This window comes from Sander lucioperca, chromosome 4 (genome assembly GCF_008315115.2).
Source record: "Sander lucioperca isolate FBNREF2018 chromosome 4, SLUC_FBN_1.2, whole genome shotgun sequence".
Lineage (NCBI taxonomy): Eukaryota > Metazoa > Chordata > Actinopteri > Perciformes > Percidae > Sander > Sander lucioperca.
Window position 1 is genome coordinate 5,967,396 of NC_050176.1, and position 24,824 is coordinate 5,992,219.

At 41.2% G+C, this 24,824-nt stretch overlaps 1 protein-coding gene across 1 annotated transcript; it reads right to left on the minus strand.

Annotated features, from left to right (window-relative positions):
* Nucleotides 1–7,506: 7,506 nt before the first annotated feature.
* On the minus strand, nt 7,507–10,989 carry adra2c (adrenoceptor alpha 2C). The gene is made up of 2 exons (XM_031284665.2): nt 9,306–10,989; nt 7,507–8,569 (listed from the first exon to the last, which is right to left on the minus strand). The coding sequence occupies exons 1-2, from the start codon at nt 10,630–10,632 to the stop codon at nt 8,463–8,465; spliced, it is 1,434 nt and encodes a 477-aa protein (XP_031140525.1). The 5' UTR covers nt 10,633–10,989; the 3' UTR covers nt 7,507–8,462.
* Nucleotides 10,990–24,824: the final 13,835 nt, after the last annotated feature.

Sequence of the window (24,824 nt, forward strand, 5' to 3'; positions counted from 1 at the left end):
GACTATCTTTCCTGATGTGCTCATACGAGGCTAGGAAATGCTAATAGGGAAATCATAACACAGAATATTGTGCTCACATGGCAGTTTTCCTCCCCTGTAAACTTCAGGGTGGAATAACGTGACATTTCAGGCTGTAATGACTCTGTCCCGTCTCTAACTTTGTCACTCCTGCTCCCTCAGTGGACTTGGCTCTGCATGCTGCAGTTAAGTGGAAAGGGCAACTGGAATGAGGCGATTGTTATTCATTCTATCCTCTGCATAATATTCATGATTCATCTTATTACTGCATTTTTCATGCAGTCTGTTTTGCATACAAAATGTGGTGTTTTATATGTATAATGGTTTATGCCAGCTGGATACCATTATGCCATCCATTTGAGCAGTGTACTAAGGGTAGGTCACAGGGCGCAGGAGCCAATCCCATCTACAGTATACTATGTTCCTGCAGTGGAGGAAGCTGCAGTTTCAGGATCGTGTTTAGATGGTAACCCGAGATCTGCAAAAGTCTCGCGAGATGGTTAACATTAAGCATTGACCTTAAATTGCTGAGGTTAGGATAGGTCATCGGGCAGCAAGTCCTGCAAGATTCTCAGCGGGTTTTCGCAAATCTAGGGTTACCATTCAGACACGACATAGTCGTAGGGACGCATTTCTGCGACCCTAGTTACAGAACGAAACTGGCATTCTACGCTAGTTTTATCACTTAAGTTAGCAGCTAGCTAGCTATGAAGGTTGAGTTAGGTTAAAAGACAGGGTTTGGGTTACATCTCGTTACTTAAAAGGTGAGTCAGGTCTTCATGTATCATTAATTATGTAGTAGATCATTGCTGTGTTTGGCCTCATTTATTTATTACACATTTATTCGCTACAATGTTGGTTCAAATAACTGTCTGTGTGTTGACACCTGTGCTGTCATGCCAGTTGCGTTATCAACATTCCCTTGTAATGTTGTCTTCATAATAATAAGCAAACAGCAAGCTATAGCTCAGTAGCAAGGCCAACAGAAAGTGTTACATTATAAGCCAGTTAGTTAGCTTTGTTTTAGCCAACAACAACAATGTATTTCATAAATAAAATAGACATATTACCTGTTTAGGAGGAAGATGGCCAATTTAGGATTGGTTTTGAATCCTGCAACTCTCTCCATCTGTTGAATAGCCAACCAAGGTTGACTCGTGTTTTTGCCCGTGCTCTATCACTGTCTCTTTCGGTATTTTGTTCTTCAGTCAATTCTATTCTTTTTTATCTTTACTGACCCTGCCCCAGTATCAGCCATAATTACAAAATATGATGTCAAAAATAAAATTCTCTAAAGAAAAATCTCTTCCTGCTTCCTTTTAACTGGCTAGCGTACGACTCATTGCAGAACTTTGCCTAGGAAAATGTAAACGTAGACTCTTCCTGTCTGCGTGCTGTAAATTGTTTTGTCTGAATCAGACCTGGGGACATGCATTAAGAATGACTATATAGAAATAGCCAGTCTTCTCGCTGATGGTCTCGTAAGTCATATGGAGGTATCAGTATTAAATTAAGACTGTTTCATAACCAGTCAAAAACTCCTTGTAGTTTATTTTATGGATTAAATGTAGATTAAATACAACATATTGTCCTTCCTCGTGCCTGTGTGGGATCCCTTGAGTTGAATACTATCCTGATTATGTTAAGCAGTAATCTCCCAGTCATTTTGCTCAAATGCATAATTTAAACTACATTAAATGTGTGAGACGCCTAACCCAGAGACGGACCAATCAATGTTGTGGGTCAGTGAATGGAAACATGGAAGAGGATTGACCACAATACATGTCCTCAATACAATGAAGATACATTAACACAGTCATTTAGAGACATTATTGTACTATTGAGGAAGGACCACCTGTTTAGCCTTCACTGTGCATATTACATTGTGCACCAACAGAATGTACACTCGAAAATAATAAAAGTGAAAGACGGCTGATGTTTATCTAGTACAAATGGAGTTGAGGCTCTCAGAGTGTACTGACTGTACCCTTATTTACAGGAAGCATCAGGTTTAATTTGCAGAAACCCTTTGGTAAAATGAATTTTTAATGAACACATAATTTGGAGGCTAATGATTTGGGTGGGTAGTCTCATTTGGGTGTGGTAATTATACCAATGTTTCACGATTAATTTGCAAATGATATGTTCTTTAAAAAAAAAAAAAATCCAAATTTAATATCAAGTAAAATGTGACTTTCTATGTGTCAACAGATAAAGATTATGGTAAAAAAAGCATTTTTTTTTCACTTATCTTCTCCCTCAAAGTCAAGTGTGCATTTAAAAAAAGTTAAGAGAAGATTCTCCCATCAAACCTGCATCATCCCCAATAGACACCCTTCCCTCTGTTTGCTTTGTTCAAAGAAATCCAAGTCACTTTTCATTTCCTACATCATTTATTGATTACAGACAGAGAGGAATGGTGACGGAGGGGGATGAGATGGATGGATAGAGCAGACCAGAAAGCAGGAGCAGGGAATGAACTACTGACCCTCAGGGTGTACAGCTGCTGGATGGAAGCAGCTTAACCGGACATCAGAGCATGAGAAAGACATTCATAAATTAAATACTCGGATGAAATATAGAGCCCCGATTATCCCATGATAAAGCTCCTGGCTTTTGACAAAGATAAATACTGTATACTTTATACACAGCTTTTGTCCAAAGAGAAATGTGTCCTTGAACTACCATACATGGATTCTCAAATTTCTTTAGCCATGTTAGCAGCATGGCTCTTTCGATACAATGTCAGTCTGTTGGTCAGCCGGTCGTTCCACCACTTTGGTCCAAACTTAAATATCTCAATGATTATGAGATGGATGGTCATTTTGTACAGACATTTGTGGTTCCCAGTTGATGAATCCTACTGACTTTGGTGATTCTGTTACTCCTCCTGTAGCACCACCATGAGGTTCACATTTATTAATAATAATAATAATAATAATAATAATAATAATACATTTTATTTGGCGGATGCCTTTCTAGATACACAAGGACATCTTACACGTTTAAGAGGGCATAAAAGAAGGAAATACATTAAAATACATTTAGCTTCATAGTAATACATTTTACAAAAGAGACAACATCTGAAAAGTGCTAAAAACGTCAGAAATGAATTGACATTTGTAGTTTTGAGTATAATGTCTCATCATCGATTAGATGGATTGGCATGACATTTGGTCCAGACATGCATGTTCTCCTCATATGAATTGTAATAACTACTAGCAGATGTTGAAACTAAGATGGTGAACATGGTGAACATACTTGTGCTGATGTTAGCAATTAGCAAAGTACAGCCTCGCAGACTAAATAGTAAATAGAAGTAAATAAATGAGCGCCTCTTATTCACTTCCTCCATCAGCCTTTCCCCTCTTTTATAATACCGCTGTTAGTTTGAGTTGCCATACCTTTCCTCTGCACTTTATTTCAGTCCAGAAAATAAAGTTTTAGCCAAATACATTTACTTAAGACACCTTGAGTTTTTACATGTCGATTCAATAAAACAGAAGTTTTCCTTTAGTTATGGTTAGTGCATACAACTTGTTGGCTTTAATGCTGGTTGCAGGTTGTGAGTGAGGAGCAGCTTGTGAATGCTGAAGCAATAGGGGGACAATCTATCCAAGGTGACCATCTGGTTGGAAAGTAGAAGGTGTTATTCCTCCGTGAAAAACCCATCGATAACTCCATTGTTAAAATGCAATTCACAGACGACTTCTCTTTTGCCTTAATTAGCATTTAATAAGCATTTAATTAAACCAACGAGCACTGATTCGGCTAAAGAAATGTTATTAAGAGTGGCTTTATTAGAAGGTCAGCCTGATAAAAAGCTGTCACGATGTACCAAAACTAGGACCTGGAAGGGTATTTACTCCAGCCTGTGTGTTTATGTACTCCACTCCCACTCTATAATGTAAACGAAGCAGAGGCTCACAGAATGGATGGCTGCTGTCAGACTGAGTAGAAGATATAGATCGATTGACTGGAGAAGACAGAGAAAAAGGGTGAAAAACAGAGGTTGAGATGGCGTGAGCAGTGTGAGACTGATGGCAGATGGTGTGTGAAAGATGGAGTCCTCTGCTCCATTCTTGCTGGGAAGAGAGAAGAGGTACAGAGAAGCCTGAGGAAATAAAAGGACACAGTGATTGATTAGGGAATGATTTTTTTCTCCCCCTGCAACTGCTTGGCGTCTCTCTTTTGACTTATCTTCTCTCACCGCTGAAACATAATCCTTTCTGGACTTTCTATTGTATTAATCAAATACTTGCATGTCTAATGTTGTAACAGGGCAGAAACACTGATGGAAAGCATGACAAATGGCATGGTGTACGTTACAAAATCTTTGCTTAAAGATAATAAACATGACATTTAGTGAAATCCATTACAGAGCACTTTATCTGGCCGTGGCAGACAAACAATAGAGAAAGAGAAGTGACTGTTGGTGTTTTAATTCACTGTCTTAGTTGCACATCTCCCATGCTGATAGCCTTGCACACTTCTAACTGTGTTTTTTAAAGGTTTTCTATAAGAAAAGCAGCTTGAGGTTTTGGACCTGAGAGGGGGAACTGTTCTTACTCTTTAAAGCCAAGGGTTGATATTTTGAGAAATATGCTTTCTTGCCGAGAGTTGGATGAGAAGATGTTAGGTATAAAGCTATAGCCAGGAGTCAGTTATCTTAGCTTAGTATTAAAACTAAAAGATGGGGGTTAACAGCTAGCCTCCAAATGTCAAGTATACACCTACACCTCTAAAGCTCACAGTAAAAATGACAAGTTGTAGTTTTAGGTTCTGTAACTATTTCTTGTTTTTCCATCGGTCCAGTGCTGCTGTGCAGCATCTTCACTGTTTGCTTAGCAACCTCACAGTGATGACAAGACTGCTGCCAGTGTACAGATAAAAGAAAGAGAATAAAGTGTTAATCAGTGAGCTTTAGAGAGCCACGTTATCTTTTTCCTTCTGTTTCCAGGCTTGATGCTAAACTGAGCTTCTCTGCTCCTGACTCCAACTTCACACTTGATGCACAGACATTAAAGTGGTATTGATCTTATCACCCTAGATTGGAGATTGATAAGAAACTGTTTTCTCAAAATGTGGACCTATCCCTGTAATGCTGGTAGTTTATTGCAGACGCAGTAGAAGGTCCAGCTTAATTTTCCACAATGTATATTGTATGCCTTCTTTGCAAAATTGGGTTTATGTGGTTGCTTTTAATCCATAACCCCAAGGAAAAGGAAAATGAGGAAGAAGATGAAGGTTACAGGTGGAGGAAATGAAGATGGTTTCAGTGTGTGAGGCGCAGAGGAAAACTGGTGAAGTTAACTGTTATATATCTCAGGGAATTTGGCTTTAAAACCTCTCAGAAGTTAGCGCAACATACTGCACAAACATGAAACGCTTTACAATCTGGCCTGTCTTGATTTGCAACTTCCCGCCCACAGAGCACTCAGGCAGATCTGCTGAAATTAGTTACGACGTGTGAAAGAGGCAGAGAAGACGGGGGATTTGGGGAGGTCAGGCTGAGTTGAAGACATCACCGTTGCCGACAACAGCAGAAGGCAACATGGTTAAGGACTTTAAAGATTTATGGAATGATGCTGTTAAAGCTCAGTTCATAAATATTATTCCACTTTGATCATGTTTTTGTTGAAGTGGTCATGTCTGATCTGAGCAGCAAAATCTTTAAAATATAGTCAAGCTCTTATGCTCTTAAATAAATAAGGTAAATTAAATAAATATATATGCGCTGGTGGTGAAGAAAACATGTATTTAGTTCATCTTCTTTGCCCTTTTTTTAAGCCCGGGAGCATCTTCAAAGATCTGATTTAAAAGGGGACATGAGGTACGACAGTGCAGAGTGCATCTCCATCGGTGCATTTTTTAGTATTATCTGATGGGTTCTGCTTCAGATCTGCAGCAGCAGCGTGAGTTTCCGACCCGCTGACACAGCAAGCCATAAACACTTTGACGAGGCAGGGGCGCAATTACAATCCGTTCTGCTTCGTCATGGAGGCGACTTGAGTCAGCTTTTAGGGGATAAATAAATGCATGATGCAGGCAGAGAGAGCAAGGGTGTGTTATATATCTCGTCTGGGTCAGTGGAAATTATTCGCGATTCCTGGTAAACTCATACCAAAATCTGACCTCTAAAAGGATGGGTGGTTCTCTGGTGAGTAGTGCTTCCCAGCACACACGTAAGTGCATGTACACATACTACATATCAGTAAAAGCTCAGGCAGCTGTCTCCTTTTAATGGATCGACCAGAGTTCTTCATTTCAGAAAGAACAGAAGGATTTTCTGTATTGTAGCAGTTCTCCAGTAATTCGTATCAGTGCTTGTTAGAAGTGGAGAAGTTTCATGATGAACAACATTGAAACTGGGGCTCTTGATTTAATTTGATGCAACCACGCAGCTTGTTCCTAACCCCCCATCAGGCTCTGTGAAAGCATCCCTGGGTACTGTGTGTAGTGTGGTCAATACACAAAATGATTACATCTCTGGAGGATATATACATGATGCACTAGCAGAAAAGAAAAGATATTGTTTGCACCTACGATTGGCTGCAGGGTCACCAGGCTTTTTTGTGTGATGTGAAAGAAACGAGTAGGGAGAACAAACAATCATACAGAAGCCTCACAAGTCTTAGTTTTGAGTCTGATTCTGACTTTGATCACATTAGTGTGTAGACTGTAAAGTGTCATACTGTCTGTTCAGTCTGTCTAGGAAGCAGCTCAGCGATGTCATCTGAGTAGTCTCTGTTTTGAGCTTCATTTACAAAAGATTCTCACACCTTTGTAGAGTCAAATCCAAGCTCTAGCGAATCTAAATCATTAGAAAGAGTGTATTGAACTACAATGTTTTGGTCATAGATTTTCATCGGTCGGGATTATTGTACAATTTAAAACAATAGTTTCGAGGGGGGAGGTGACATAACAAGACAACAACCAGTCCATGTTTTCTATTGTATTCTAGGATCTTGAAATGTATTCATTGTCTCATTCTAGGGATGTTTGATTAATTATGGTGTAGTACAGTGGTCAGCTCAGCTTAAGTACCCATTGATCAACACCACCCGGCCTTTTTCCAAATTTTCCAAAAGCTGAGCAATGTACTGCTGTGGACGCAGCAAAACATATTTTAACCACCTAAAAAAAACACATCATATACTAGATAGTACATCATACTATCATAGCTGGAAGGTTACATGTTACACTTATTTATTTTAATTTTATTTCAATTAGCTTAGCTACTCCACAATAAAAAAAAATAAATACAAAATACAGTTTTGATTGGTTGTTGCAGGGTTTAGCGCCACTTGAATTTGAAGCCTGACAAACATCTATGAACAAAACGTTGCAGCTGTGATAAACTCAGTGCTGACATTGTTTGTGAATTCAACACATGTCTAGCAGGTGTGTATTAGGCAGAATTTAAAGTCAAATTATAGAAGAACACTAAGCTAACCTTGAATTTGTATGTCCGGCACTGGAAATATGTTAAAGCGTGAATGTAATTTCCATTTATTTCACATTCTTTGAGTGGATTGATGCTCCCGGGCCTGAACAACAACAGCAGCTTACAGTGTAATAAATAAAACAACAGTGGCACAACAGTAAAAAAAGTACATACAAGAATTAACAGTGATGAAGAATGCAGTCATGCACTCTTTCAATTTTCAAATGACAGTTAGTAATCTCTTTATTTGATCGTATGAATGTGCTCAAAGCATAGAGGTAAACACTTGCTCTTTTAGAAAAGGACAGAGGTTGGTGTCGCATGAAAAACTTTTAAAGCGTTGTTCATTATACAAACAATACATCTTTTATCATATTGATACATGTGTGATTATGAGGCACCACATAATAATTCTGTACTTTCTTCAATTATTTACACAAGGGAAGAAGGAAAAAAAAGCATTAGCCCTTCTGGCTGTAAATGCTTAAAATGTAAAGATGAAATACTGACTGTATAAGTCGTTTTGTGTGTGTGTGTGTGTGTGTGTGTGTGTGTGTGTGTGTGTGTGTGTGTGTGTGTGTGTCACCAGACATAAAACAGAGTGATAAGGTGTTTTGCTTTTTCTGTAGCCAAGTGCTTTTTCTGGCTGTAAGGTAGAGAAAAGATGTGTGACAGAAAAGAGGGTGGTGGAGAATAGAAAGACACTTGACCAGAAGAAATCAGGCCATTTAAGAAAGCAGGCTCACACACACACACACACACACACACACACACACACACACACACACACACACACACACACACACACACACAGACAATCACTAACTAGCAGTTTGGATAAGATGCGGTAAACTCTCCGGCTCATTTTTATCAACACATAGTTTCACTGTTGTACTTTGCCTTCTCTTGCTCTTCCACGCACGCACGAACGCACACACACACACACACACACACACACACACACACACACACACACACACACACACACACAAATACCTCAGCAGTACCTCTGTATTCCATCTTTTTTCTCAGAGGGGAGTGGAACATGCGAACACATGGCTGGGAGAGCAAATTGCTCGTGATGCCAATCTATTGTACGTGCCACTGTAACCAGAGCCACATGGACATGTACAAGTTCACACAAAAAAACACACGTCCTGATAAAAAGTTTCCAATGCAGCTCCCAGTTCAGACACTTTTGAGCCCCACACAAACACTTTTTGTTGCTTTTTTTGCTCTTTTTTTTTAGTTAAACTGTTTTGCTACTGAAACAGTAAGCAAGAAGCCCCTTCGTCCCATTGGTCCTCGTGTTGAGAGAGTGACGTGATAGAAAGGTAGAGAAAAAAGGGGGAGTAAGAGACAGAGAGAGAAGATAGACGCCCACTATCTAATATCACAAGCGGATTGTCGAGGCCTTCGCATTATATTCAGTGAATGAGGTTGCATTATAAATCAAGTGTGTCTGTAAACCCTTCGCCTCCTGTAAAGTTCATCCAAGTGCAGCCACTGGAAGTCCTGGGTGCTGCGTGCATGCATCACAGGAACTGTTATGAGTCAGTTTAATGTATTTCAGTGAAGGGAGAAGAAGTCAATGAGGAGGGGGAAATGAGCCAAAGCCCACATCAGAGTCCAAAAGCTGCCTCCTTGTATTTATACCCCTTTTCTGCACTTCAATCTAGTTCAATCATCCCTTCATTTCTAGTGCAATCCCTGAAAGTAACCCCCAGGCCAGCACTTCTTCCCACAGCTCAGAACAGTTTAAATTTTTCTGCAGGCTAAAATGTCTATTACAACCCTATCCATGCAGGGAGCATTTAGAAAGAACGTTTCCATGACTTACAGAGGATCTTCTGGAAGGCTCTGCGGAAGTCCTGGTTGAAGATGGTGTAGATGACTGGGTTTAGCGAGCTGTTACAGTAGCCAATCCAAAAAAAGAACTTGAACAGCGTCTCGGGGATCTGGCACGGCTCCCGGCAGATTCCATACAAGCTGTAGGAGAAAAAGAACGGGAACCAGCAAACGACGAAAACGCCCATGACAACTGCGAGGACGAAGGTGAAGCGCTTCTCCCGAGCGGCGGAGACTTTCTTCCGATTGACGGTGCTCCGGCGTTTACGGCGAGACGAGAACAGCTCCATAGACTTGGAACTGGCACGCGACTTCCTGCTGGAGTATTTAGAGGCGGAGCTACTTTTCCGGCTGGACTTCCTGTCTTTTATGTCGTCACGGTGATGTTTGGAGGAACTGGAACTCTTCTTCGGTTTCCCCTCTGAAGAGCTGCTGTCGTCAAAGTCGTCGTCGTGGTCTGTCGGTGGGTGTTTGGGCTCGTTGGCCAGAGGGGATCGGACTGCCTGCTCTTTGCAGTGTCCGTTCTCGCGGTCCTGCTCTTTCGTGCTCCTGTCCGGGTTGGACTTTAATGACCCTCCTCGGCCTGCTTCAGCTTGGTCCATCCCATTCTCCAGCGGCGAGTCCACGTCCCTCTTCTTCTCTGACATAGTTCTGGTCCTGGTCTTTGCCACTTGGTAGATCCGAATATAGACCAGGATCATGATGACACAGGGGGCAAAGAAAGAGCCAAGACTGGAGTAGAGGATGTACCAGGTCTCATCATTCAGGATACACTGGGGACTGGCCTCGCTGCTGCTCCTGTCCATTGAGATCAGCGGTGGAAAGGAGATGACAGCTGAGATCAGCCACACCACCACAATCATCCCTTTCACTCTTTTAGGCGTTCTCTTCAAGTTATACTCGACTGCCTGTGTCACTGACCAGTACCTGTCCAAACTAATAGCGCACAGGTGAACAATAGAAGACGTGCAGAATAAAACGTCCAGAGCCAGGTAGATGTCACACCAAATTTTGCCAAAAAACCAGTAGCCCATGAGTTCATTTGCCAGAGAAAAGGGCATGACCAGGGTGGCCACCAGTATGTCCGCACTGGCCAGGGAGACGAGAAAAAGATTCTGAGGTGGCTTCAGAGCTCTGCTCGTTAAAACGGCGATAACAACCAAGACGTTCCCGACTATTGTAAACAAAATCAGAAAGCTGACAAGTCCGGCCAGAGCCCAGATAGCGAGCTGGCTGTACTGCCTCTGAGAGGTAGAATTAGAGGAGATATTTTCTGCCTGTATCCCGTCCTCCAGGCTGGAACTATTCAAGAAATCCATTTTGAGTCTTTTTTTTTTTTCTTTAGTCAAGGTATGTCTTTTAAAAAATTAAAATGTGCGGAAATAAAATGTAGAAATATCCCATTAGGATCTAAGCGTATATTTTACTACAGAAATCTGCTGCAAATTGCATTTTTCTCCTCTCCTTACCTGCGATCTTCCACCTCCTGCATGTAAGTCTCTTCTTTGGAAAAAGAGAGAGAGACACAGAGGGAGAGGGAGAAGGAGAGAGACAACGCAATATGCAAAGTCTTTTAAGTCCTTATTCCAAAAACTAGAAGACAGAATGTCCATAGTTAGAGAGCGGGCTGCCTCCTCAACGCGTCCTCTCCCATCCCGAGTGCGCCCGCATCTCTCCACCTCCGCGTCCCCGCTGTGTCCTGAGAGAGGTTTGTAACAACCACGTGTCTTTTTTTTTTTTTTTTACGTTAGAAAAAACTAGCAGGGACCCGCTCCGCCGCGGAGAGGTGATAAATAAGGGCGACTATTGGAGGACAGTCGAAAACGGTAAAATAAGCCACGGAAAGATATGCTACATATATAGTTGATCGTTTATTTGGTAATAGGATTAGACTGCTGCTGCTGCTGCTGCTGCTGCTGCTGGAGCGCGTGTTTCTTGTCCAGTTTATCTGCATTGTCAGATGTATGGGATCAGCGACTCTCTGCTGATTTGACTTTTGAAGGTCTGTCTCAGTATGAAAAGCGTGCATCACGTCCATTTTAATAGAAAAAGTCAGCAGCAGGAGCTCTTAAGGGGAGGTCACATTGCTGTCAGAACGCACGGACTAACTGACAGCGGCGGAGTCCCGCACCAAGGAGAACACGCTCTGCTCTGTCCTAATGTGCGCACACTGGGGGTCAGTGTTGTAACAGCCAGCCCCACAGGGACCCCACACACACACACACACACAAATGTAATATAGCCACACAGCCATCAGTTGAATAGATATTCCATTATAGAACATGCTATGTTCTGAATATGGAAATAGTCTGTTTAAGGAAGGGGAAGGCAGGGGAAACTTTGATCATTTCCCTGCCATTGTCAGTTAGTGTGTTTGTGTTGTGGTAATTGTGTTGATAAGGAGATTAGAGGATTACATGGTGCAGTTGTCATGTTCTGTTGGAGCTGAGAAGCAGCTTTTGGGGAAATCGAGGGTGCTAAATCATCTGCATGGAAAGCAATGTGAATGCATACAGAATAGAGTGGGGCATATGAATAATGAGTTCATCCCCTGTGTGGGCTTTATCAGACAATAAGGGGATGAATCATCCATAACTATGACTTCCAGGTTATCTTGTCTCTATTCATTTGTTTTTTTAGTCCCCATGCGGACACGTGTGCATGCACACTTACCTCAAAAACAACGTTTTCGGTCTCACCTTGTGTTCTCCCATCAACCCTCTCTGATCTGGGTGGTGCTGCCGCTTGGAGAAAGCCTGTCTCCCCTTTGGCATACAGCCTGAAGTTCCTGGACCAGTGCGCTCATTGACCAGTCTTCAAGCTAAGTACCTGTCATTAATCACAGAGCGCTCAACCATGCTGAATTAAAGAGCAACCGCAGCCGCAAGAAATGCTCAAGTCCAAATTGATCCTCATCAAGGCTATGAGGTGGAATGAGGAGGACTCAGGGGGTCGTGGTCGATGGGAAACTGAGTCAGCCCGGCGGACAGCCTCTAACTTGTCCCCCCACCCATCCCCAAAACACCCAGCTCCTTCTCATGCTGCATGTTTAAATTGAACTAAGGCTAGAGTGATGCTGTAGGTCAGCGTGGATGCACTCTAAGCTGATTTTGAACAGACAGACGAGCCTTATTGTAGTCATTAAGTCGTGTCCCGGGGCAACTGCTATGTCCATATAATTGGGGCACCAGTGAGCAATCTCAGCTATTACCGAGCCTATTTCTTGTTTCCAACATTGTGCTCTGCTCTGAAGGGAATAAGTTGTCTCTTCCTGGTTCAGAACTAGCCAGAAGCCAGCTTTTGGGTGTCATGAAGACATGTTCTCATTACTTTTATCTCTGTAAATCAAGGCTTTGTACTTTTTTCGCTCTTTTTAAAACTAGTGGCATACTTAATTTTTCTCCTTTTTGTGCTGTTGCATTCTTTGTCATACTGGTTCACTTACACAAAGTGTGTCCCTTGTTGGCTCCTTGTAAAAAAAAAGCAGTTGTAAGTTTTCAGTCATCTGCACTTTTATTTAAGGTCTACACTGCAGCATTTGTGGAACTGAAACTGGAGGACATGCCCAGAGCTTTCTATTAAATGGGGGAAGGGAAAAGTAATCTGATCCTAATAAGATTTCCCTAATAGAGCTTTGAAAACTTAATAACACCTGATGTGTTCTCACAAGGTAACGTGACCGTGTCTTTTGTGGCCCGTTGAAATCCAATACAGGGACCATTCCGGTTATTACACTTCAACACACAATCAGCTCCTCATAATAGCTACCACAGGCATCTACCTCCTGCTTATGAACTCCTAACATACACATAGTGTGCATGCATGAAGAAAGTGAGCGCAGAATATTAAGTCAGCCACATGCTAACGTAGCCTATTCCCCAAAGAAATCAAAGCTGTAACCAGTAACTACAGCCACTTCTAATTTTCACAGGAAAGGGAGGTATGGCACCAGCTGTTGAAATTGACAAATGGCAGTGCTACCTGGGCAGACAACTATAGAGCCAGGAACAAATAGTCCAGGGGAGCAACGTCTAGCCCAGGGGAGTTTCTCTCTTGCAAGCATCACAGAACAGAACAGGGCCTTCTTATCTAGTGTCTTTCTGTGACAAATTACCTTGTAGGAAAAACAGTAATATAAGACCAATGCAAGTGTTGATTTGGTTTCTTAGACTGCTTTAAAATGCAGGACATTTTCCTGTTTGTAACCTTCATCCTTAATTTATCTCAATGAAATATAATGTTGGTTTATTAGCTCACCATATCTCTTTTTCTAAAAGAATCTAATATCTTTTCAGCTGATCCAAACTATTATATTATAGCAAAACTGAACACATTTCACTGTATTTACTCAAAATATTTGCTTTAATTGTTTTTTTTTTTTATATATATATTATAATGTTTGGTTTAGATTATTTGGTTTCACTGTTGAGATTGTTCCATAAACTGTAAACCATAAACTATAAAAATTCCTTTCACTGTGATGGAACGTTCCTTCAGTTTGGGTTTGTATCTCGTTTTTTTGAATATCTCTGTTCCTTTTAAATTGTAATGACTTTCTTTTTTTTGAAACCTTCTCTGGATTTTGGCTTGGTTAATCTATACATTTTCACACCTTCTATATGTATTGTTCATCAATATTTTTCCCTTGTTTACTAAATATCATACATTTTTATCATGTGTGAGTGTGGGATTATCAGAGCTACCAGAGGCCAGAGGGAGCTGTATTTTAAATCATAGCTATCTGACGGATTTGTCTTTCTCAACCTTACGCTGCGTCCAGTCTTGCCAGCACGCCCACAGTGACCTTGGCATATTTGTGAAACAGGCAGCTGGATGTCAAGCAGGATGCATTTTAAACCAAAGAAATAGTAGATTTTTTTGCTTTCTGTTTTAACTTTGGAAAGACATGTGGGTTGAATTTCAATTGTGCCAACTGCCCTCTATGTGAACATGCAAATAACGTGCACAGACTGGACCGACAGCTTAATTGTTTGGGAGTACTAACCTTGTGAATGTTGTGAAGTCTCTCGATGAGTTATTATTTTGCGGTCATTAAAATCTGCCTTTAAGAAAGCATTTTTTGCTGAGTTTTGAACGTGCACTCTTTTAATGGAGACATTAGCATCAATAGACAAATAACATGATCTTTTGCTGAGATTATTCTGTTTTGCCAAGATATGTCTTTATGTTTGTCTTTCAAACACTACATTTATTGTTGTTACATTGTTGTTGTTGCTTTCAATAATAGTCGATACAGAACTCCTTTTGCTCTGTCAAATTCTAAATGAATCTGCCCAAGGCTGCAGAAAATGAAGAGAGATTTTGAGAATCTCTCTATCGATAGTTTGACATGCTACTTTGAAAATGTGGCTGATAGTCAGCGCAAAAATAATCGCGTGGTTAATGGAGCATGAAAGACAAGTGAAAGAGATAAAGGAAGAGGCTGTTTAAAGGATCTATTCCTTTCAGTATGCTGTGATCACTTTAGATGAATACAACAGTTCTAATCAAAGTCTTCTCCAGTAAAGCTTATGTCTTCTGTATAATTCAACGTCAGTATCTTTTCCAATGAATCATCAGTGATGTCATCTTTAAAGTGACTATATGTAACTTTTTAATGTTTCTGAAGCTCTGTTATTTTTCATACAATGGTCTTAAATGAAGATATCTGTTGTAGTTATGGCTGATACTGGGGCAGGACATCACAGGGAAGAAGGAAATTAAACAAAGAACAACAAAAAGGGAAAGTGAAAGACAACGGGCAATAACGTGAGTCACACTCAGGCTATCAACATATGGAGACAATTACGGGATTGTAAATGATTCAAAACCCACCCTGAATTGCCCCTCAGGAGTGTAATATGTCTATTTCATTCATAAAAGAACTTAACAATGCGCGATGTGGTTGCACGTCAGTAGCCTACATTAAATTACGCCCCCCTTCCATTTAGTTTTATTCCTTTTACTCCATGTTTGTGTTGGCTTACTATTTTCTTTTCCCTTGTCCCCGTGTAACGTTACTTGTGTAAAGTGTCCGTGGGTTTCATGAAATGCGCTACATAAATCGTTGCTTGATAAAAGTAACAAACTCTTAATGCTTTGGCTCGTGACACAGTGACAGTGATACCCAGTCTATCTCACGAGACATCCAAAGTACGCTAAGTTACCGTATGCAACACTAGAAATACAAAGATGCATCTGTAACTTATTCTTCCATTGTAAATTAATGATTTTCTGTCTGAGCAAAACATTTATCGCAACTATATAAATCAGAATCAGAAATACTTTAATAATCCCAGGGGGAAATTATTAAAAGACCTCCAAGGGGGTAAGCCTCTCCTCGGACCGCGAACCTCCTATGGCGCCATTTTAATGCTACAAAGCCATCACCTCCCGTTAGCATACCATTGACTGCCATTCATTTTGGCGCCACTTTGACAGCGAATAACTTTACATCTGAAGTGTTTAAAGACTTTATTTCTCCATTGTTTATTTCTAAAGAAACACGATAATGTATAAAAGGCTCCATTACCTTGTACCTCACGTTATGGCTCCGTAGCAGACGTTTTTATAAAAATAGGCTAACGATTGTGTCATAACCACGCGACTTACTGTCGCATAGTAGAGGAATTACCGTATAGTACAGGAGAAGCGCGCAGGCAGTTTCGTCTCACATTAGCTGTTGAAGTGTAATTACTAATGTTAACTAGCATTTTAGTTAGCAATAATTAGCCTGTGCCTATGTTATCTCCTTACATATACCTATGCTCTCCGTCTCTGCAAGATTGGGAATGATTGAGATTTCTCTTGGCACAGCTACCAGAAGACTTACAACTTTCAGACACGTTGCTCACGGCACATTTACGTCGTCTCTCTCAGTTGGAGGCTGCGCAGTAACCCTAGCCATCACCAGAAAAGTGCTTCTATTGGCCTTCACTGGTCTCCGTCCAGAGCAACGGGATCTGTTGGTCCATTCTTATATACAGTCAATGCGTATCGCTAACTTGGTAATACAGTGGGCAATACAGCACTGTAAAGAAAAGAGCTTTAGGGATCACGTGACCAGCGACCGTTATGGTTGCAAGAGACTGAGGCTCCCACACTCACATCTGTATTTCATTAAAGCGTAACTCTCGCCAAAATGCAACCTAGGGTCTTTTTGTGAATGTACCCAAGTCAAACTTTCGTTTAAATGCATATTTAGGACCGAATCGTCACTTTTAAGATGACCATATTCTCGTTTTTCGGTCAAATGGCCTTTTGAATGGGAGTGTTAGGGGCACTTTTATGCTAGCCTCAAAATAGCTATTTTTAAAACACAAGAAGGCTCGACACAACATGAAACTTTGCTCGAAGTATGACCAGGGGCTCTACACCTTAATGAAAGCATTGACAACATTGTTTGTGTACACAGAGTTTACTAAAAAGAAAGGTTTTGAGCAACTCACTGTAGCTGTTGTTCTTCTGGTCGCCGTCCAGCGAGCCAGTCAAAAATAGTCGAGGGAGGAGAGCAAAGATGGAAAGCTCCAAAAGCTTAGTTCCATATAAATGCACGGATAATTTGTTGTTTTGTCGTTAGTGAAACACAATATTGACCTTGTTGTTGAAAAAGGAGCCTCATAGGAATGAGATTAGATTGCCTATTTTTGACTGGGAAAATGGCGGATAGCGTAAACCACAACTGCTAACGTGAGTTGCTCAAAGCCTTCCTTTTTAGTAAACTCTGGGTACACAAACAATGTTGTCAATGCTTTCGTTAAGGAGTAATAGGGGCACTTTTATGCTAGCCTCAAAATAGCTATTTTTAAAACACTAAGAAGGCTCGACACAACATGAGACTTTGCTCGAAGTATCACCAGGGTCTCTACACATGAACTACACCGGTGCACAAGGGATATACTAAATCTGTGGCTACTTGTTGTTTTGATACCAACTCGTTTTGACTGCCGAGGTGGTAGCAGCCGGAAACAACAAGAGCTACGGTGAGTTGTTCAAAACCTTTCTTTTTAGTAAACTCTGGGTACACAAACAATGTTGTCAATGCTTTCGTTAAGGTGTAGAGCCCCTGGTGATACTTCAAGTAAAGTTTCATGTTGTGTCGAGCCTTCTTAGTGTTTTAAAAATAGCTATTTTGAGGCTAGCATAAAAGTGCCCCTCGCACTCCCATTCAAAAGGCCATTTGACCAAAAAACGAAAATACAGTAAATCTTAAAAGTGGCGATTCCGTCCTAAATATGCTTTTAAACGAAAGTTTGACTCGAGTACATTCACAAAAAGACCCTAGGTTGCGTTTTGGCGAGAGTTACACTTTAGTTAGGTTAGTGGATTTATTTAACTTTTTATGTTTTTGTCACACCTTGCTCAGAGCTAACAGTTCACCCTTTGCTACAGATTTGTTGGCAAAATCCGGTAGGGTACTTGAGACACGTATGTGTGTAAATTTTGAAGATGGCTGAGGTCTCAATCCTTTCAGTCAACATTAGGGGGCTAAACGGGCCGATAGAAAGAGCTAAATTCCTGGACTATTTAAGAAGGAAAATCTTAGACGTGGCACTTATACAGGAGTCACATTTACGTAAAAGAGATGTAAATCATCTTTAAGGTTGCTGCCTCATCTAGTGACGACACCAAAACCAAGGGCTCCATCGTGTTGCTGTTGTGGAAAGTGCACTCACCGTAGACAAAAGCAGTAAAGACTTATCAGGCAGGAGATCTTATATATGTACCACAATAAGGAGTAGGAAAATATCCTTTGTTACGGATATGCACCGGCTACATATGATGAAAGTTTTTTTCCCCACGCCTAACCAATGAATTGCTCTCTCTCAACGAATATTCACTAATTATAGGGGGAGACATGAATACTAGATTTAAATCAGGATAGATCAGGGGTCAATCACACGAAAGCCCAAAAACGCATATCAGACATGTTTAAAGCAATTGTGGAATCCCTCCATCTTACAGATATATGGAGGATGCACAATCCTACTAGCAAGGATTACACCTTCTTTTCCACACGCCACCTCACCCACTCCCGCATTGATTATATGTTGTGCTCCAGTGAGCTTAAGACAATGTTCCACACGATAGCAATAGGACCAGCAATTCTGTCTGATCACAATGCACTGATAACCACATTCCATTGTGATAGGTTAGGAGAAAGATCTAGGAGATGGCAATTTAATAATTCCCTTCTCCAGAACACAGCTTTTGATACAGAATTTAGAACCAAACTGGCTGAATTTATATCAATTAATACTGACTCAGTTTCTGACCCTGCATATACATGGCAAGCAACTAAAGGATTTATTAGAGATTTTACATCCTCCTTCGCGGTCAATTTGAAGAGGAAAAGAGAGGCAAGGATAGCGGAGTTGGAAGAACGCTGTAAATTGTTAGAGCAATCTCTTAAGACTTGTTTTCTAAATCTACACAAACTCTAGTCACAAGTCGAACAGAGCTGAATGATCTGCTAAGAAGGAGAGCTGAGTTCATAATGCACAGAGTGAGGCAAAATTACTATTTTAACGGCTGCAAACCAAGCAAATTGCTTGCTCTGAAATTAAAACAAAGCGAATCCAGAGCTTCTATCAACAGCATCCGCACAGACCGAGGTATCTCAACAAATCCTAAGGATATCAGCGCCACTTTTCAATCCTTTTACTCCAAGTTGTATGAGTCCTCCTGCAACCCACATCTGACACAGTGCCAGAAGTTCCTAAAAGAACTAAACCTGCCTCTTCTTGACCCTTTTCTTCCAAATATGGTATGCTCATGAATATTTAGATGAGCTGCGCGCTGATTGGTTGAGCAAACCACATACACATACATTGGACACAAGACAGCAGGTCTCATATTTCAGACACTGCAATGTTATACATTGTTTGTCTGCTATTTCGTTATTAAATTCACTTCTGAGACTTTTTTATGCGAGAAATCAACTATATAAAGCTCAAATATGGGCCATTTTACGAAAATTGATGGCTAATTGCAAATTTGGTAAGACATGTCGGACTTCAGGAGCTCCACACATGCTGGGCTCCATACCCAGGGCAAAGTCATTGTTTCTGGGTTACTGGACTACCGAGGCTCGTATATTTACAGTTTGAATTTCGTCACGGCATATATATCACAGCTACCCTAAGGTCTTACAAAGCTAACACTTTTGTCCGATTTCAATTTAAGGCATTTTTGTGAATTTGAGGGGTCTAGTTAGGAGGAGCTGCTAGCTAGGCTATGTGTCCCATTCAATCCTATTGGAAAAGATTGCCGCTACATATTCGGCATAACTATAGTATATTTACACTTTGAATTTCTTCACGGCATGTATATCACAGCTACCCTAAGGTCTTACAAAGCTTAGCTAACACTTTTGTCCGGTTTCAATTTAATGCATTTTTGTGAATTTCAGAGGTCTCATTAAGAGGAGACTAGCTAGCTCTCATTGATAGAGCTCCATCCAGCTCACTCTCGGACAAGAGGCGTTTATTTCCCCGATGGTTTTTTAAATAACTCAACACACATATCCATTATAAGTTTATATATTATATAGAACTAACTGGAACCTGTGGTAAGAGATTGTGGGCGTAACAAGCTCACTGACCGCGCTCTCACTCACACACACCGGCCATTTAGCAGAAAGAGGGGAGGGAGAGCAGCAAGCTGCAGGCCCTGGAGCTCTGTCAGGGCAGCGGCGTTTGGTAGTCCAGTAACACAGAAACTGTGACTTTGCGCGGGTATGGAGCATCGTGGGCTGCCGGCCATGACAGAGCTCCATCTAGCTCACAGCGGGCCGGTGTCTGTGAAGGAGGACAGGCCGGGCGGCAAGGCAGCAACCCAGGCAGCACCGGCCGCTGAAAATTTGCAATTAGCCATAAATTTTCGTAAAACAGCCCATATTTGACCTCTACATAGTTGATTTCTCGCATAAAAAAGTCTCAGAAGTGAATTTAGTGATAAAATAGCAGATGTATGACAATGTATACAATTTCTGAGATCTGCGCGACCTATTCAGAAGACTACCTGATCTCATGGTGTAGCCTATGTAAATGTTGGGGCGTGACAAAGATAGATACCAGAGCCAAATAAGGTACAGCCACATAGTTGACGTCAGCTATGAGCTTCGTTGAGATTTGCCCGTTTTCAGAGGCAGTTTCAAATTGTGAGATTTGCAGAGGAAAGAGGTGTCAATGGGATTTTGAGGTTCTATGTATTTACTATTTACCCACCAAACTGTCGTTATTCAACTATGACAAGGTAAAATTGTTTTGCATTCTAAAAACCCTTTAACTTCAGCCATAGAGAAGGATACTTTCCACCAACAAACCAACACCGTGCTGATTTCCGTTATGCCAAAGAAGGGTAAATATCCTACGGATTGCTCAAATTACAGGCCCGTCAGCCTCTTCGGGACTGATATTAAGCTTTATTCCAAAGTCCTGGCTCTCCGCTTAGAGCGCTTTATCAAGAAGCTAGTTCACCCCGACCAATCAGGGTTTATACCCAAGCGTCATGCTGCAGACAATGTACGCAGACTATTTCATGTAATAGAAGAAGCCAAAAACCTTCCAACAGCGGCAGCAGTTTTATCAGTGGACGCAGAAAAGGCTTTCGACTGCCTAGGGTTGAACTACTTGTGGCAAGTAATGGAGAGGCTTGGTTTGGGGGTCAAATTCATTGACATGGTGCGTACTTTATATGCGAATCCCACAGCCGTAGTCTCAACCAATGGATTGCATTCTCAGCCGTTTCCCATTAAGCGGGGCTCGTGACAGGGATGTCCACTCTCCCCAATGCTATTTGCAATCTCTCTTGAACCGTTATCCCAAGCCATAAGGCAAAATTAAATCTGTAATATCCAGATTAAATCCAGTAGCAGCTCAATATCATTATTTGTAGACAATATTTTGTTGTACATTGCTGATCTTGAGGACTCTATTCCAAAAATCCTTAAGATTTTCAACGAATTTGGTTCAATCTCCGGCTATAAAATTAACTGGAATAAATCTAACCTTCGTTTATTGAACAACAGGCATGTGGCATCAACCATTAGTGTTACAATACTAACCCAAAGCAAAATTACATATTTGGGCATCACCATACATGCATCCCTACAGCGAGTTGTCCAGGACAACTATGAAACTATATTAAGTAGTGTTCAAAGGGATCTGGCCAATTGGTCTGCGCTGCCGGCATCACCACACTCCAGGATTGCTGTTGTTAAAATGAACATAGTTCCTCATGTGAATTTCTTAAGTACAATGATCCCCTTACCCCCACAGATACATTTTTGGAAGAAACTTGATACCTTAATTCGGCAATATATTTGGAATAATAAACAACCTAGGCTAAAATACTCTACCCTGCAATGTACCTCAAACACAGGAGGCTTGGCCCTCCCCAACCTTAAAGTGTATCACAGAGCCTTTCAGCTACGGGCCCCCAGAGTGTGGATGGACCCCTCATCTACAGTCCCATGGAGAGAAATAGAGCAAAACCTCATTGGAAGTCTAAGACTGCAAGACCTTGCCTTTGCAGGTGTGTGTCCAAAAAAGTGTATGCTAGCCTATGGCCCTATTATCACCAACACATTGACTAACTTTAAACAGGTGGAGGAGCAACTATGCTACACCAACAATTGGCATCTGAACACCCCAATTTGGCACAATACACACTTAATGTCTGGTAGCAAACCCTTTGCTTGTAAGCAGTGGAGTGACAGAGGCATTTATACTGTAAACCAGCTATTCAATGAGAAAGGTATGTTGAGTTTTGAAGACCTAAGAGCTAGTTTTGAGGTCCCCAGGACATCCTTCTTCTTGTATCTGCGCTTAAGAGCAGACCTAAAATGTTATGAAGTGCCATGGGGAAACAGTCTTGAGCCGCACCCAGTTATTAAATGGTTTGTTGATTTTTCTGTGAGAGGATTAGCGTCCCAGATCTATGCTAAACTGATGCAAGTATCCATAGGAGAACTCCCAATAGCAAGAAAATGGGAGCGAGAGCTGAGCCCTGAGGGGAATGCAATTAATTGGGAGACACTTTGGGACAACATTTTCCATTGTTCCAAAAACCCAAATCACCAGTATATCCACTTCAACATGTCATAGGACATACTGGACTCCTCAGAAGAGATACGTCGCTAAAGTCATTCCCACTCCCTATTGCATGTTCAACCTCAACAAACTGGAACTTTCCTGCACATGGTCTGGGAGTGTGAACAGGTGCATGAGTTCTGGACTAAAACAACATCAATAATAGCTGATGTGATAGGATGTCGAATTCCTACTGACCCGATTGTTTTGTTACTTAATGCCGACTCTAAATTACACCTGCTTGGGAGACAGAAGAAAGTTTGGCTAGCTGGCTCAACCGCAACCAAGAAAATGATAGCTCAACGCTGGCTCCCCACCCAATTGCTTTGTATAAAACAGTGGTTGCCGTATTTTCTAGACATAGTTATGCTTGAGCTCTCTACAGCAAGGATTAACAAAGCCAAATCATTGACTATAGATCTATGGAAAAACGCAGCAGCACAAGTATCGGTCCTAATGACCTCAGCATCACAAGAATTAGAGGAGAGTGACTAGGCAAGGTGTGATTTCTGTTTTTGTTTTTGCTTATTTGTTTGGTTTTGTTTTCCTCGAGACCGCAGAGGGTGGGGGGGGTGGGAGATGGTTTTTGTTCTTGTTCAATTGTGTTTGTCTGTTCTGTATGTTCAAAAATATAAAAATAATAAAAAATTGATCTAAAAAAAGGTGTGGTAAAAACACTACTGCTTTTGTCCAAAGCAGCTGCTAATCAACACAAACTGAAAGTTACATATAGCCACTTTAATTAACAAATGGGCTTGTAAACACAAATCAAATTGCTTTTTTCAAAAATGATGCTCCAGAATGGCCACTATGATCCCTTTTCAGCCTCACAACACATATCTGTTTTAGCACAACACACTGTTAACAATGCAGAGACACAACTCTTTAGATTATGCAACTGTCCCGAGAAAGGTTGACTGTCCAATTATTCTGTAAGTGCCGCCTTGCTTGAGATGCGTGGCTGTGCACTGGCTGGTCTGGCAAAGCCATTACTGTCCATCCGAGTGACAGTTGGGCCAAACTGGCAGATTTGCATGCAACTCGAGCGTCAAGCGCAGCAGGAATGTGTTAAAAAACTTACAACCCCAGACAAAGCATGACATCAATGGACGAGGTGTTGTATCATGATCTGCACACCAGATTGACTTGCCATTGGTGTAAAATTGCCATCTGTGAGGTTTCACTCGCCAAGGTCACAGATTAGCCTACAGAGATAGACAAATTGGTAAAGGTACTAATGACAGAAGAGATGATGGTTTGGCCATGAGAAGTCATCATTAGTTTTGATTTGCTGATGGAATAACACCTAAGAGTTAAGTGCATCATGTGTGCCTAATAATATACTGCAATAAATCTGGTACATTCTCCTGTGAGTCAATGCCCCTCAACTTTAGACTGTCTAGAAGAAAAACAGTGTAATGTGGACATAAAAATAAATCCAAGTCAAGACAGCTGTAAATCACCTGCAGGCACCCCCTCATAACCCGCCCAGAGCTCCACAGAGCCAGACTTGTCAGCTGGCAAAGTAAACCACCCCAATGGTAGTACAATCCGATACTTGTACCTTTGTCACGCCCCAACATTTACATAGGCCACTGATCTGGGACCGGTTTGTCTTGTGAATCTAGGTCACGCAGATCTCAGAAATGTTATACATTGTTCGTCTGCTATTTCATCACTAAATTCACTTCTGAGACTTTTTTATGCGAGAAATCAACTATGTAGAGGTCAAATATGTGCCGTTTTACGAAAATCAATGGCCAATTGCTAATTTTGTCCGACCTGCGGCGGCGAGGCAGCAACCCAGGCAGCACCGGCCGCTGTCACGTTAGCCTGCGAAGCTCCTGAACTCCGACACACAGTCGGACAAAATTTGCAATTAGCCATCAATTTTCGTAAAACGGCCCATATTTGACCTCTACATAGTTGATTTCTTGCATAAAAAAGTCTCAGAAGTGAATTTAGTAGTGAAATAGCAGAAGAACAATGTATAACATTTCTGTGCAGTGTGTGTGTGTGTGTGTGTGTGTGTGTGTGTGTGCGTGTGTGCTTCGCTCAACCAATCAGCGCGCAGCTCATCTAAATATTCATGAGCATACCATATAAGGCAGAAAACCAGTCATTTCAATCAGGCCTATTTTACAGTGTTGCATTAGGGCCCATAGAACAGCACCCGGGCCATATGTTACATACCATATTAGGAGACCTTAAGGAACAGTGTGAAATACCTTATATAATCATTCTATCACTCCTTTAAGAATATATATATATTTATAAAATAAATTATAATATAACTTTTTTTGCAGTCGGAAGAGATGTGTTTTTAGCCTTCGTCAGAAGATGCGTAGGCTTTCGGCCGTCCTAATGTCAATAGGGAGCTCATTCCACCATTTAGGAGCCAGGATAGCAGTCTGGAT

Bases quoted from the DNA above. Each gene is read 5' to 3' on its own strand.
- adra2c (XM_031284665.2), bottom strand. From the start codon at position 10,632: ATGGATTTCTTGAATAGTTCCAGCCTGGAGGACGGGATACAGGCAGAA. The intron at 8,570-9,305 runs GTAAGTCATGGA...CTCTGGTTACAG, and splicing joins AGCCTTCCAGAAGATCCTCT to TGGCACGTACAATAGATTGG.